The sequence below is a fragment of the Uranotaenia lowii genome, chromosome 3 (assembly GCF_029784155.1).
Source record: "Uranotaenia lowii strain MFRU-FL chromosome 3, ASM2978415v1, whole genome shotgun sequence".
NCBI lineage: Eukaryota > Metazoa > Arthropoda > Insecta > Diptera > Culicidae > Uranotaenia > Uranotaenia lowii.
In genome coordinates, this window is record NC_073693.1 from 277,839,983 (window position 1) to 277,854,930 (window position 14,948).

At 42.8% G+C, this 14,948-nt stretch overlaps 1 protein-coding gene across 1 annotated transcript in view; it reads right to left on the bottom strand.

Annotated features, from left to right (window-relative positions):
- Positions 1–14,756, bottom strand: part of LOC129753472 (titin-like) — a 50,166-nt gene extending 35,410 nt beyond the window's left edge. Inside the window, exon 1 of the mRNA XM_055749290.1 lies at positions 32–14,756. Coding sequence (XP_055605265.1) covers positions 32–14,527 — 14,496 coding nt within the window. The 5' untranslated portion in view covers positions 14,528–14,756. The remainder of the gene's footprint in view (positions 1–31) is intronic.
- Positions 14,757–14,948: the final 192 nt, after the last annotated feature.

Consider the following 14,948-nt stretch of genomic DNA (forward strand, 5'->3'; position numbering starts at 1 on the left):
CTTCAGTGACTGGTGAAGCCTTTTCAACTACCTCAGTTTCTTTGATTGGTGAAACTGTCTTCTCAGCTTCAACAACTGGCGAAACTGGTTTCTCAACCTGAGTAACAGCTTCCTCTACTTGTGAAACTTCTTCGACAGCTTCAACCTGTTCGTCAGATTTAGTTTCGTCAACCTTTTCTTCAGTGACTGGTGAGGCCTTTTCAACTACCTCAGTTTCTTTGATTGGTGAAACTGCCTTCTCAGCTTCAACAACTGGTGAAACTGGTTTCTCAACCTGAGTAACAGCTTCCTTTACTTGTGAAACTTCTTCGACAGCTTCAACCTGTTCGTCAGATTCAGTTTCGTCAACCTTTTCTTCAGTGACTGGTGAAGCTTTTTCAACTACCTCAGTTTCTTTGATTGGTGAAACTGTCTTCTCAGCTTCAACAACTGGTGAAACTGGTTTCTCAACCTGAGTAACAGCTTCCTTTACTTGTGAAACTTCTTCGACAGCTTCAACCTGTTCGTCAGATTCAGTTTCGTCAACCTTTTCTTCAGTAACTGGTGCAGCCTTTTCAACTACCTCAGTTTCTTTGATTGGTGAAACTGCCTTCTCAGCTTGAACAACTGGTGAAACTGGTTTCTCAAGCTGAGTTACAGCTTCCTTTACTTGTGAAACTTCTTCGACAGCTTCAACCTGTTCGTCAGATTCAGTTTCGTCAACCTTTTCTTCAGTGACTGGTGCAGGCTTTTCAACTACCTGAGTTTCTGTGATTGGTGAAACTGCCTTCTCAGCTTCAACAACTGGTGAAACTGGTTTCTCAACCTGAGTAACAGCTTCCTTTACTTGTGAAACTTCTTCGACAGCTTCAACCTGTTCGTCAGATTCAGTTTCGTCAACCTTTTCTTCAGTGACTGGTGAAGCTTTTTCAACTACCTCAGTTTCTTTGATTGGTGAAACTGTCTTCTCAGCTTCAACAACTGGTGAAACTGGTTTCTCAACCTGAGTAACAGCTTCCTTTACTTGTGAAACTTCTTCGACAGCTTCAACCTGTTCGTCAGATTCAGTTTCGTCAACCTTTTCTTCAGTAACTGGTGCAGCCTTTTCAACTACCTCAGTTTCTTTGATTGGTGAAACTGCCTTCTCAGCTTCAACAACTGGTGAAACTGGTTTCTCAAGCTGAGTTACAGCTTCCTTTACTTGTGAAACTTCTTCGACAGCTTCAACCTGTTCGTCAGATTCAGTTTCGTCAACCTTTTCTTCAGTGACTGGTGCAGGCTTTTCAACTACCTGAGTTTCTGTGATTGGTGAAACTGCCTTCTCAGCTTCAACAACTGGTGAAACTGGTTTCTCAACCTGAGTAACAGCTTCCTTTACTTGTGAAACTTCTTCGACAGCTTCAACCTGTTCGTCAGATTCAGTTTCGTCAACCTTTTCTTCAGTGACTGGTGAAGCTTTTTCAACTACCTCAGTTTCCTCAACTTTAACTGGCGAAACTGGTTTCTCAACCTGAGTAACAGCTTCCTTTACTTGTGAAACTTCTTCGACAGCTTCAACCTGTTCGTCAGATTCAGTTGCGTCAACCTTTTCTTCAGTAACTGGTGCAGCCTTTTCAACGACCTCAGTTTCTTTGATTGGTGAAGCTGCCTTCTCAGCTTCAACAACTGGTGAAACTGGTTTCTCAACCTGAGTAACAGCTTCCTTTACTTGTGAAACTTCTTCGACAGCTTCAACCTGTTCGTCAGATTCAGTTTCGTCAACCTTTTCTTCAGTGACTGGTGAAGCTTTTTCAACTACCTCAGTTTCTTTGATTGGTGAAACTGTCTTCTCAGCTTCAACAACTGGTGAAACTGGTTTCTCAACCTGAGTTACAGCTTCCTTTACTTGTGAAACTTCTTCGACAGCTTCAACCTGTTCGTCAGATTCAGTTTCGTCAACCTTCTCTCCAGTGACTGGTGAAGCCTTTTCAACTACCTGAGTTTCTGGGATTGGTGAAACTGCCTTCTCAGCTTCAACAACTGGTGAAACTGGTTTCTCAACCTGAGTAACAGCTTCCTTTACTTGTGAAACTTCTTCGACAGCTTCAACCTGTTCGTCAGATTCAGTTTCGTCAACCTTTTCTTCAGTGACTGGTGAGGCCTTTTCAACTACCTCAGTTTCTTTGATTGGTGAAACTGCCTTCTCAGCTTCAACAACTGGTGAAACTGGTTTCTCAACCTGAGTAACAGCTTCCTTTACTTGTGAAACTTCTTCGACAGCTTCAACCTGTTCGTCAGATTCAGTTTCGTCAACCTTTTCTTCAGTGACTGGTGAAGCTTTTTCAACTACCTCAGTTTCTTTGATTGGTGAAACTGTCTTCTCAGCTTCAACAACTGGTGAAACTGGTTTCTCAACCTGAGTAACAGCTTCCTTTACTTGTGAAACTTCTTCGACAGCTTCAACCTGTTCGTCAGATTCAGTTTCGTCAACCTTTTCTTCAGTGACTGGTGCAGGCTTTTCAACTACCTGAGTTTCTGTGATTGGTGAAACTGCCTTCTCAGCTTCAACAACTGGTGAAACTGGTTTCTCAACCTGAGTAACAGCTTCCTTTACTTGTGAAACTTCTTCGACAGCTTCAACCTGTTCGTCAGATTCAGTTTCGTCAACCTTTTCTTCAGTGACTGGTGAAGCTTTTTCAACTACCTCAGTTTCTTTGATTGGTGAAACTGTCTTCTCAGCTTCAACAACTGGTGAAACTGGTTTCTCAACCTGAGTAACAGCTTCCTTTACTTGTGAAACTTCCTCGACAGCTTCAACCTGTTCGTCAGATTCAGTTTCGTCAACCTTTTCTTCAGTAACTGGTGCAGCCTTTTCAACTACCTCAGTTTCTTTGATTGGTGAAACTGCCTTCTCAGCTTCAACAACTGGTGAAACTGGTTTCTCAACCTGTGTAACAGCTTCCTTTACTTGTGAAACTTCTTCGACAGCTTCAACCTGTTCGTCAGATTCAGTTTCGTCAACCTTTTCTTCAGTGACTGGTGAAGCTTTTTCAACTACCTCAGTTTCTTTGATTGGTGAAACTGTCTTCTCAGCTTCAACAACTGGTGAAACTGGTTTCTCAACCTGAGTTACAGCTTCCTTTACTTGTGAAACTTCTTCGACAGCTTCAACCTGTTCGTCAGATTCAGTTTCGTCAACCTTTTCTTCAGTGACTGGTGAAGCTTTTTCAACTACCTCAGTTTCTTTGATTGGTGAAACTGTCTTCTCAGCTTCAACAACTGGTGAAACTGGTTTCTCAACCTGAGTAACAGCTTCCTTTACTTGTGAAACTTCTTCGACAGCTTCAACCTGTTCGTCAGATTCAGTTTCGTCAACCTTTTCTTCAGTGACTGGTGAAGCCTTTTCAACTACCTCAGTTTCTTTGATTGGTGAAACTGCCTTCTCAGCTTCAACAACTGGTGAAACTGGTTTCTCAACCTGAGTAACAGCTTCCTTTACTTGTGAAACTTCTTCGACAGCTTCAACCTGTTCGTCAGATTCAGTTTCGTCAACCTTTTCTTCAGTGACTGGTGAAGCCTTTTCAACTACCTCAGTTTCTTTGATTGGTGAAACTGCCTTCTCAGCTTCAACGACTGGTGAAACTGGTTTCTCAACCTGAGTAACAGCTTCCGTTACTTGTGAAACTTCTTCCACAACTTCAACCTGTTCGTCAGATTCAGTTTCGTCAATCTTTTCTCCAGTGACTGGTGAGGCCTTTTCAACTACCTCGGTTTCTTTGATTGGTGAAACTGCCTTCTCAGCTTCAACAACTGGTGAAACTGGTTTCGTAACCTGAGTAACAGCTTCTTTTACTTGTGAAACTTCTTCCACAACTTCAACCTGTTCGTCAGATTCAGTTTCGTCAACCTTCTCTTCAGGGACTGCTGAAGACTTTTCAACTACCTGAGTTTCTGGGATTGGTGAAACTGCCTTCTCAGCTTCAACAACTGGGGAAACTGGTTTCTCAACCTGAGTAACAGCTTCCTTTACTTGTGAAACTTCTTCGACAGCTTCAACCTGTTCGTCAGATTCAGTTTCGTCAACCTTTTCTTCAGTGACTAGTGAAGCCTTTTCAACTACCTCAGTTTCTTTGATTGGTGAAACTGCCTTCTCAGCTTCAACAACTGGTGAAACTGGTTTCTCAACCTGAGTAACAGCTTCCTTTACTTGTGAAACTTCTTCGACAGCTTCAACCTGTTCGTCAGATTCAGTTTCGTCAACCTTTTCTTCAGTGACTGGTGCAGGCTTTTCAACTACCTCAGTTTCTTTGATTGGTGAAACTGCCTTCTCAGCTTCAACAACTGGTGAAACTGGTTTCTCAACCTGAGTAACAGCTTCCTTTACTTGTGAAACTTCTTCGACAGCTTCAACCTGTTCGTCAGATTCAGTTTCGTCAACCTTTTCTTCAGTGACTAGTGAAGCCTTTTCAACTACCTCAGTTTCTTTGATTGGTGAAACTGCCTTCTCAGCTTCAACAACTGGTGAAACTGGTTTCTCAACCTGAGTAACAGCTTCCTTTACTTGTGAAACTTCTTCGACAGCTTCAACCTGTTCGTCAGATTCAGTTTCGTCAATCTTTTCTTCAGTGACTGGTGAGGCCTTTTCAACTACCTCAGTTTCTTTGATTGGTGAAACTGCCTTCTCAGCTTCAACAACTGGTGAAACTGGTTTCTCAACCTGAGTAACAGCTTCCTTTACTTGTGAAACTTCTTCGACAGCTTCAACCTGTTCGTCAGATTCAGTTTCGTCAACCTTTTCTTCAGTGACTAGTGAAGCCTTTTCAACTACCTCAGTTTCTTTGATTGGTGAAACTGCCTTCTCAGCTTCAACAACTGGTGAAACTGGTTTCTCAACCTGAGTAACAGCTTCCTTTACTTGTGAAACTTCTTCGGCAGCTTCAACCTGTTCGTCAGATTCAGTTTCGTCAACCTTTTCTTCAGTGACTGGTGAGGCCTTTTCAACTACCTCAGTTTCTTTGATTGGTGAAACTGCCTTCTCAGCTTCAACAACTGGTGAAACTGGTTTCTCAACCTGAGTAACAGCTTCCTTTACTTGTGAAACTTCTTCGACAGCTTCAACCTGTTCGTCAGATTCAGTTTCGTCAACCTTTTCTTCAGTGACTGGTGCAGGCTTTTCAACTACCTCAGTTTCTTTGATTGGTGAAACTGCCTTCTCAGCTTCAACAACTGGTGAAACTGGTTTCTCAACCTGAGTAACAGCTTCCTTTACTTGTGAAACTTCTTCGACAGCTTCAACCTGTTCGTCAGATTCAGTTTCGTCAACCTTTTCTTCAGTGACTAGTGAAGCCTTTTCAACTACCTCAGTTTCTTTGATTGGTGAAACTGCCTTCTCAGCTTCAACAACTGGTGAAACTGGTTTCTCAACCTGAGTAACAGCTTCCTTTACTTGTGAAACTTCTTCGGCAGCTTCAACCTGTTCGTCAGATTCAGTTTCGTCAACCTTTTCTTCAGTGACTGGTGAGGCCTTTTCAACTACCTCAGTTTCTTTGATTGGTGAAACTGCCTTCTCAGCTTCAACAACTGGTGAAACTGGTTTCTCAACCTGAGTAACAGCTTCCTTTACTTGTGAAACTTCTTCGACAGCTTCAACCTGTTCGTCAGATTCAGTTTCGTCAACCTTTTCTTCAGTGACTGGTGCAGGCTTTTCAACTACCTCAGTTTCTTTGATTGGTGAAACTGCCTTCTCAGCTTCAACAACTGGTGAAACTGGTTTCTCAACCTGAGTAACAGCTTCCTTCACTTGTGAAACTTCTTCGACAGCTTCAACCTGTTCGTCAGATTTAGTTTCGTCAACCTTTTCTTCAGTAACTGGTGAGGCCTTTTCAACTACCTCAGTTTCTTTGATTGGTGAAACTGCCTTCTCAGCTTCAACAACTGGTGAAACTGGTTTCTCAACCTGAGTAACAGTTTCCTTTACTTGTGAAACTTCTTCGACAGCTTTAACTTGTTCGTGATATTCAGTTTCGTCAACCTTTTCTTCAGCGACTGGTGCAGGCTTTTCAACTACCTCAGTTTCTTTGATTGGTGAAACTGCCTTCTCAGCTTCAACAACTGGTGAAACTGGTTTCTCAACCTGTGTAACAGCTTCCTTTACTTGTGAAACTTCTTCGACAGCTTCAACCTGTTCGTCAGATTCAGTTTCGTCAACCTTTTCTTCAGTGACTGGTGCAGGCTTTTCAACTACCTCAGTTTCTTTGATTGGTGAAACAGCCTTCTCAGCTTCAACAACTGGTGAAACTGGTTTCTCAACCTGAGTAACAGCTTCCTTTACTTGTGAAACTTCTTCGACAGCTTCAACCTGTTCGTCAGATTCAGTTTCGTCAACCTTTTCTTCAGTGACTGGTGCAGGCTTTTCAACTACCTCAGTTTCTTTGATTGGTGAAACTGCCTTCTCAGCTTCAACAACTGGTGAAACTGGTTTCTCAACCTGTGTAACAGCTTCCTTTACTTGTGAAACTTCTTCGACAGCTTCAACCTGTTCGTCAGATTCAGTTTCGTCAACCTTTTCTTCAGTGACTGGTGCAGGCTTTTCAACTACCTCAGTTTCTTTGATTGGTGAAACTGCCTTCTCAGCTTCAACAACTGGTGAAACTGGTTTCTCAACCTGCGTAACAGCTTCCTTTACTTGTGAACTTTCTTCGACAGCTTCAACCTGTTCGTCAGATTCAGTTTCGTCAACCTTTTCTTCAGTGACTGGTGCAGGCTTTTCAACTACCTCAGTTTCTTTGATTGGTGAAACAGCCTTCTCAGCTTCAACAACTGGTGAAACTGGTTTCTCAACCTGAGTAACTGCTTCCTTTACTTGTGAAACTTCTTCGACAGCTCCAACCTGTTCGTCAGATTCAGTTTCGTCAACCTTTTCTTCAGTAACTGGTGAGGCCTTTTCAACAACCTCAGTTTCTTTGATTGGTGAAACAGCCTTCTCAGCTTCAACAACTGGTGAAACTGGTTTCTCAACCTGAGTAACAGCTTCCTTTACTTGTGAAACTTCTTCGACAGCTTCAACCTGTTCGTCAGATTCAGTTTCGTCAACCTTTTCTTCAGTGACTGGTGAGGCCTTTTCAACTACCTCAGTTTCTTTGATTGGTGAAACTGCCTTCTCAGCTTCAACAACTGGTGGAATTGGTTTCTCAACTTGGGTAACAGCTTCCTTCACTTGTGAAACTTCTTCGACAGCTTCAACCTGTTCGTCAGATTCAGTTTCGTCAATCTTTTCTTCAGTGACTGGTGAAGCCTTTTCAACAACCTCAGTTTCTTCGATTGGTGAAACTGCCTTCTCAGTTTCAACAACTGGTGAAACTGGTTTCTCAACCTGAGTAACAGCTTCCTTCACTTGTGAAACTTCTTCGACAGCTTCAACCTGTTCGTCAGATTCAGCTTCGTCAACCTTTTCTTCAGTAACTGGTGAGGCCTTTTCAACAACCTCAGTTTCTTTGATTGGTGAAACAGCCTTCTCAGCTTCAACAACTGGTGAAACTGGTTTCTCAACCTGAGTAACAGCTTCCTTTACTTGTGAAACTTCTTCGACAGCTTCAACCTGTTCGTCAGATTCAGTTTCGTCAACCTTTTCTTCAGTGACTGGTGAGGCCTTTTCAACTACCTCAGTTTCTTTGATTGGTGAAACAGCCTTCTCAGTTTCAACAACTGGTGAAACTGGTTTCTCAACCTGAGTAACAGCTTCCTTCACTTGTGAAACTTCTTCGACAGCTACCTGTTCGTCAACCTTTTCTTCAGTGACTGGTGAAGCCTTTTCAACTACCTCAGTTTCTTTGATTGGTGAAACTGCCTTCTCAGCTTCAACAACTGGTGAAACTGGTTTCTCAATCTGAGTAACAGCTTCCTTTACTTGTGAAACTTCTTCGACAGCTTCAACCTGTTCGTCAGATTCAGTTTCGTCAACCTTTCCTTCAGTAACTGGTAAAGCCTTTTCAACAACTTCAGTTTTTTTGATTGGTGAAACTGCCTTCTCAGCTTCAACAACTAGTGAAACTGGTTTCTCAACCTGAGTAACAGCTTCCTTCACTTGTGAAACTTCTTCGACAGCTTCAAACTGTTCGTCAGATTCAGTTTCGTCAATCTTTTCTTCAGTGACTGGTGAGGCCTTTTCAAATACCTCAGTTTCTTCGATTGGTGTAACTGCCTTCTCAGTTTCAACAACTGGTGAAACTGGTTTCTCAACCTGAGTAACAGCTTCCTCTACTTGTGAAACTTCTTCGACAGCTTCAGCCTGTTCGTCAGGTTCAGTTTCGTCAACCTTTTCTTCAGTGACTGGTGAAGCCTTTTCAACTACCTCAGTTTCTTTGATTGGTGAAACTGCCTTCTCAGCTTCAACAACTGGTGAAACTGGTTTCTCAACCTGAGTAACAGCTTCCTTTACTTGTGAAACTTCTTCGACAGCTTCAACCTGTTCGTCAGATTCAGTTTCGTCAACCTTTTCTTCAGTGACTGGTGAGGCCTTTTCAACTACCTCAGTTTCTTTGATTGGTGAAACTGCCTTCTCAGCTTCAACAACTGGTGAAACTGGTTTCTCAACTTGAGTAACAGCTTCCTTCACTTGTGAAACTTCTTCGACAGCTTCAACCTGTTCGTCAGATTCAGTTTCGTCAACCTTTTCTTCAGTAACTGGTGAGGCCTTTTCAACAACCTCAGTTTCTTTGATTGGTGAAACAGCCTTCTCAGCTTCAACAACTGGTGAAACTGGTTTCTCAACCTGAGTAACAGCTTCCTTCACTTGTGAAACTTCTTCGACAGCTACCTGTTCATCAACCTTTTCTTCAGTGACTGGTGAAGCCTTTTCAACTACCTCAGTTTCTTTGATTGGTGAAACTGCCTTCTCAGCTTCAACAACTGGTGAAACTGGTTTCTCAACCTGAGTAAGAGCTTCCTTTACTTGTGAAACTTCTTCGACAGCTTCAACCTGTTCGTCAGATTCAGTTTCGTCAACCTTTCCTTCAGTAACTGGTAAAGCCTTTTCAACAACTTCAGTTTTTTTGATTGGTGAAACTGCCTTCTCAGCTTCAACAACTGGTGAAACTGGTTTCTCAACCTGAGTAACAGCTTCCTTCACTTGTGAAACTTCTTCGACAGCTTCAAACTGTTCGTCAGATTCAGTTTCGTCAATCTTTTCTTCAGTGACTGGTGAGGCCTTTTCAACTACCTCAGTTTCTTCGATTGGTGAAACTGCCTTCTCAGTTTCAACAACTGGTGAAACTGGTTTCTCAACCTGAGTAACAGCTTCCTCTACTTGTGAAACTTCTTCGACAGCTTCAACCTGTTCGTCAGATTTAGTTTCGTCAACCTTTTCTTCAGTGACTGGTGAAGCCTTTTCAACAACCTCAGTTTCTTTGATTGGTGAAACTGCCTTCTCAGCTTCAACAACTGGTGAAACTGGTTTCTCAACCTGAGTAACAGCTTCCTTTACTTGTGAAACTTCTTCGACAGCTTCAACCTGTTCGTCAGGTTCAGTTTCGTCAACCTTTTCTTCAGTGACTGGTGAAGCCTTTTCAACTAACTGAGTTTCTTTGATTGGTGAAACTGCCTTCTCAGCTTCAACAACTGGTGAAACTGGTTTCTCAACCTGAGTAACAGCTTCCTTTACTTGTGAAACTTCTTCGACAACTTCAACCTGTTCTTCAGATTCAGTTTCGTCAACCTTTTCTTCAGTGACTGGTGAGGCCTTTCCAACTACCTCAGTTTCTTTGATTGGTGAAACTGCCTTCTCAGCTTCAACAACTGGTGAAACTGGTTTCTCAACCTGAGTAACAGCTTCCTTTACTTGTGAAACTTCTTCGACAGCTTCAACCTGTTCGTCAGATTCAGTTTCGTCAATCTTTTCTTCAGTGACTGGTGAGGCCTTTTCAACTACCTCAGTTTCTTCGATTGGTGAAACTGCCTTCTCAGTTTCAACAACTGGTGAAACTGGTTTCTCAACCTGAGTAACAGCTTCCTCTACTTGTGAAACTTCTTCGACAGCTTCAACCTGTTCGTCAGATTTAGTTTCGTCAACCTTTTCTTCAGTGACTGGTGAAGCCTTTTCAACAACCTCAGTTTCTTTGATTGGTGAAACTGCCTTCTCAGCTTCAACAACTGGTGAAACTGGTTTCTCAACCTGAGTAACAGCTTCCTTTACTTGTGAAACTTCTTCGACAGCTTCAACTTGTTCGTCAGATTTAGTTTCGTCAACCTTTTCTTCAGTGACTGGTGAAGCCTTTTCAACAACTTCAGTTTCTTTGATTGGTGAAACTGCCTTCTCAGCTTCAACAACTGGTGAAACTGGTTTCTCAACCTGAGTAACAGCTTCCTTTACTTGTGAAACTTCTTCGACAGCTTCAACCTGTTCGTCAGGTTCAGTTTTGTCAACCTTTTCTTCAGTGACTGGTGAAGCCTTTTCAACTACCTCAGTTTCTTTGATTGGTGAAACTGCCTTCTCAGCTTCAACAACTGGTGAAACTGGTTTCTCAACCTGAGTAACAGCTTCCTTTACTTGTGAAACTTCTTCGACAGCTTCAACCTGTTCGTCAGATTCAGTTTCGTCAACCTTTTCTTCAGTGACTGGTGAGGCCTTTTCAACTACCTCAGTTTCTTTGATTGGTGAAACTGCCTTCTCAGCTTCAACAACTGGTGAAACTGGTTTCTCAACTTGAGTAACAGCTTCCTTCACTTGTGAAACTTCTTCCACAGCTTCAACCTGTTCGTCAGATTCAGTTTCGTCAACCTTTTCTTCAGTAACTGGTGAGGCCTTTTCAACAACCTCAGTTTCTTTGATTGGTGAAGCAGCCTTCTCAGCTTCAACAACTGGTGAAACTGGTTTCTCAACCTGAGTAACAGCTTCCTTCACTTGTGAAACTTCTTCGACAGCTACCTGTTCGTCAACCTTTTCTTCAGTAACTGGTGAAGCCTTTTCAACTACCTCAGTTTCTTTGATTGGTGAAACTGCCTTCTCAGCTTCAACAACTGGTGAAACTGGTTTCTCAATCTGAGTAACAGCTTCCTTTACTTGTGAAACTTCTTCGACAGCTTCAACCTGTTCGTCAGATTCAGTTTCGTCAACCTTTCCTTCAGTAACTGGTAAAGCCTTTTCAACAACTTCAGTTTTTTTGATTGGTGAAACTGCCTTCTCAGCTTCAACAACTGGTGAAACTGGTTTCTCAACCTGAGTAACAGCTTCCTTCACTTGTGAAACTTCTTCGACAGCTTCAAACTGTTCGTCAGATTCAGTTTCGTCAATCTTTTCTTCAGTGACTGGTGAGGCCTTTTCAACTACCTCAGTTTCTTCGATTGGTGAAACTGCCTTCTCAGTTTCAACAACTGGTGAAACTGGTTTCTCAACCTGAGTAACAGCTTCCTCTACTTGTGAAACTTCTTCGACAGCTTCAACCTGTTCGTCAGATTTAGTTTCGTCAACCTTTTCTTCAGTGACTGGTGCAGCCTTTTCAACTACCTCAGTTTCTTTGATTGGTGAAACTGTCTTCTCAGCTTCAACAACTGGTGAAACTGGTTTCTCAACCTGAGTAACAGCTTCCTTTACTTGTGAAACTTCTTCGACAGCTTCAAACTGTTCGTCAGATTCAGTTTCGTCAACCTTTTCTTCAGTGACTGGTGAGGCCTTTTCAACTACCTCAGTTTCTTTGATTGGTGAAACTGCCTTCTCAGCTTCAACAACTGGTGAAACGGGTTTTTCAACCTGAGTTAGAACTTCCGCTAATTGTGAAACTTCTTCGATAGCTGTAACATCTTCGTCATAATTGGTATCAGTGATTTCAACGGTTCTCGATGATTTCTTTGTTTGAGTTATTAGGTCAATTTTTTCTTCATCAACTATGTCTTCTTTTGTCTTCGATTTTGTTTCTAACACAGTAGCTACATCGGATTCTTTAACCTGTATGATTTGTTCATGTTTCCTGTTGGCTAGGCGGTCAAACTGAGCTTTTATATCGGCAACTGATTTTTGTTTCGCTTCCTCTTCTGGCGATAACTGCACTACATCTCTCTTCTTTCTGATATGCGTGGTTTCGGTACTGATTCCCGGTTGGGTTGTTGTTTCCATATCTGTCCATTGTTTTTGAACCGATTTTTTGTCGATTTTATCGTGATCGAACATTTTCAGTAAATTTCGATCAAGTTTGGAAATCTCTCCTTGGCGAAGCTTTTCCTCATATGAGACTATTTTGGATTCGCGTTCGTGTTCGATTACTGAGTCGCTGGCGGACGAGTCCTCTTGAATCAGTTTCTTTTCTGCTTTGATCACAATTTTTCCGATGGATCTGGTTTCGGATTCGGTTTGTTCCATCTCTATAATTTGTCTCTCTCGTTTCATTTCGTCAGATTTGGTTATGATTGAATGGCTGTGAATAGTTTTACCAACTTCGATAGCAGATAAAATTGCCTTTGTGGAATCTTCTGTCTTGATAGCTTCCATTTTTGGGCTTCTAGGGGGAGTTTCGTCGAAAGATTGTCTACTCTCAAACATTTTGATCAAATCATTGGTTTTCTTAGGTTCATTTTCGTCCGCAGTATCGTCTAGTAAATCGTAAACGGTCTTTTTACAGATAATTTTCTCGCAAACTGGTTCCTCCAGATCCGATCTGACTCCTGCCTCCAAGCGTTCTTCTTCCTGTTGATGTTGTCTTTGTTCGCGTATCCCCAGTTGTTGAACACCGTGTACAAGTGCAGTAATTTTGACTTCCTCCTCTGTTTGATCTAGAGGGGCAGCTTTGATCGGTGTGATGTACTCCTTTGAAATTATCTGAGCTTCAAGATCGGTTATGTCTGATTCGCTGAGCGTTTCTTTCTTGGCAGCCGGTGGCAGTGTTCGTATTGCGGAGCCATCAATTTGATCGATAACACGTTTGTCGATTTGTTCGACAGCTATGCGTTTTTCAAGCTGCCTAATTACCTCATGGATTGGTGGAATAGGTTCGGACATCACGTTTAGTTCCGGTGCCTCCTGCTCTTCGCCGAAGATTTTTTTGAGTTCAGTTATTTTGATGGAGGCCGATTTTTGTTTCTTGGGAGATTCATACTGTTCGGAACTGCGAATTTGGTAGTCTTCGAATTCTACCTTCTTCTTTGGGGAGCTGTGTGCGCTTTGTAGTTTTTGGTTTTGTTCCAGGATTTTAATTTTTGCTTTGACATCTCCGGAACCTCTTCGCACGGTAAGTAGCTCTTCGTCCGTGATTTTGCTGATATCCCGTTTTAGGATGGAGGTTATGTTAGCATCCACGGGGCTGTTGGAAGCATCTTTAGTTTCTATGCGATCGGTTAGAGTGGCAGCTTCGGATGTATCGAGAGCAGCTGAAACTGAATGCTCTTCGAAGTCAACGGGACTGGTACCCATGTGGCTGTATTGGACATCTTCTTCTGCCATCTGGAAATCAGCAGTAACATCGGTTTCGTCTGGTTGAATCGGACTTAAACCAGCATCGGTGAGTTCAAGTTCTTCGATTTCTACATCGACGGCTGTATCGGTGACTATACTTATCTTTTTGTTTTTTTCTTCCGAGGATGAAATGATACCCGGTGATGTCATGGTTTCTGTGAAACCACGGGTCAGTGAGATACCTGTGTCTGTGACGTGGCCGGAGCCGCTAGCTTCCGTAACCGGTGATTCGCTGCTGGAATCAAAGCTACCGAAAAGATAAACGCTTTTCTTTTTCGAAAACGATACCATGTCGTCGCGTTTCCGTTCGGTGTGTTCAGTGTCGGAGTCATCGTCGATAAGTTTGAATTGTTTGTAGCGTTTGGTTGTAGTGGTTTCTTTAGCACCGTTGCTAGTGCTAATAACTTCGGAGGAAACTTCTCTCCCGTCTTTCGATGTAGTAGTGGTAGTCAAGCTGATGGTAGATTGAGAGCTGATCGATATTTCAACATCTTTGTGTCCGTAGACTGTGAGCCGACTCTCGGTAATGGCCGATGTGTCGGAAGTTTTAATTTCTTTACGCCCGATAACCAGTTTGATAGCCGGTGTTTCACCACGCCCCCCGTAACGGTGTACACTGTCCGGTGATTCGACAATGTCGGTCATTGGCGATGTTCCTTGGTTCGAGTGCGTCTCAAAGCGTGCTCTGCGTTCGGTCTTTTTAGGCATGTTCGCGTCCATGTCCAGGTCAAGGTTAAAGTCTTTCTTCGGTTTGGTAGTCGTCTGTTGAACGTTCGGTTCGTCACCTTCGGCTGGAGGTTTTCGGTCATTGTTATCTACGTCGGATGGCGTAGGGGTCAGATTATCGAGGTCTTCGACGGAAGCTAGCACAATTTGACCGTCCCGTGAATGAGACACGAACTGTTCCCGCACTAGCTTCGGCGTACGACTTTGCATTGCTGCAGCGGTGATGTTGGCAGCGGCTGTAGCCGAGTCTGGAGTATCCAACCAGTGATACTCGCGGAAGGCCTCCAGATCGGTCGTTGAGGCATCGTCCGGTACCACGGAGTGTGCATCGTCTGTGAAGAGCAGTAGCAGTGTTTCCCGGGAGATCGATTCGGGTTTTTTTTCGTTAAACCATGGTGTGTTCATTTGTTTGACAGAATTGGTGGAAAGGGTTGTGGTGAGTGTTTGATTTATTTTTGGAGCAGACAATTCGCGCGTCGACAGTGACGTTAGTTAGTTGTACACATTCGCAAGGGATTGGTGGTGGTTTGTTGGGAATGATATTATTGTTCAATTTAATTTTTTGACAGGGTAGTTTGGTTTTTATATCCACCGAAAGTGATTGATTGGTCGCAGCGTGTAATTAATTACAATAAGTTGATTTAAAATTGAGAAAATATTTCGAATGTTGTAATTTTGAGTCGATAATATGGGCATGACTACCGGTTTCTATGACAGAGATGTGGTATGCACGCTGAAAAATATTCGATAACCAACGGATTTCGTTTGCAAATGCGTATGTTTGACTGCAGAATGGGTTAATGCGTATCGACCTTCCCAACACTTC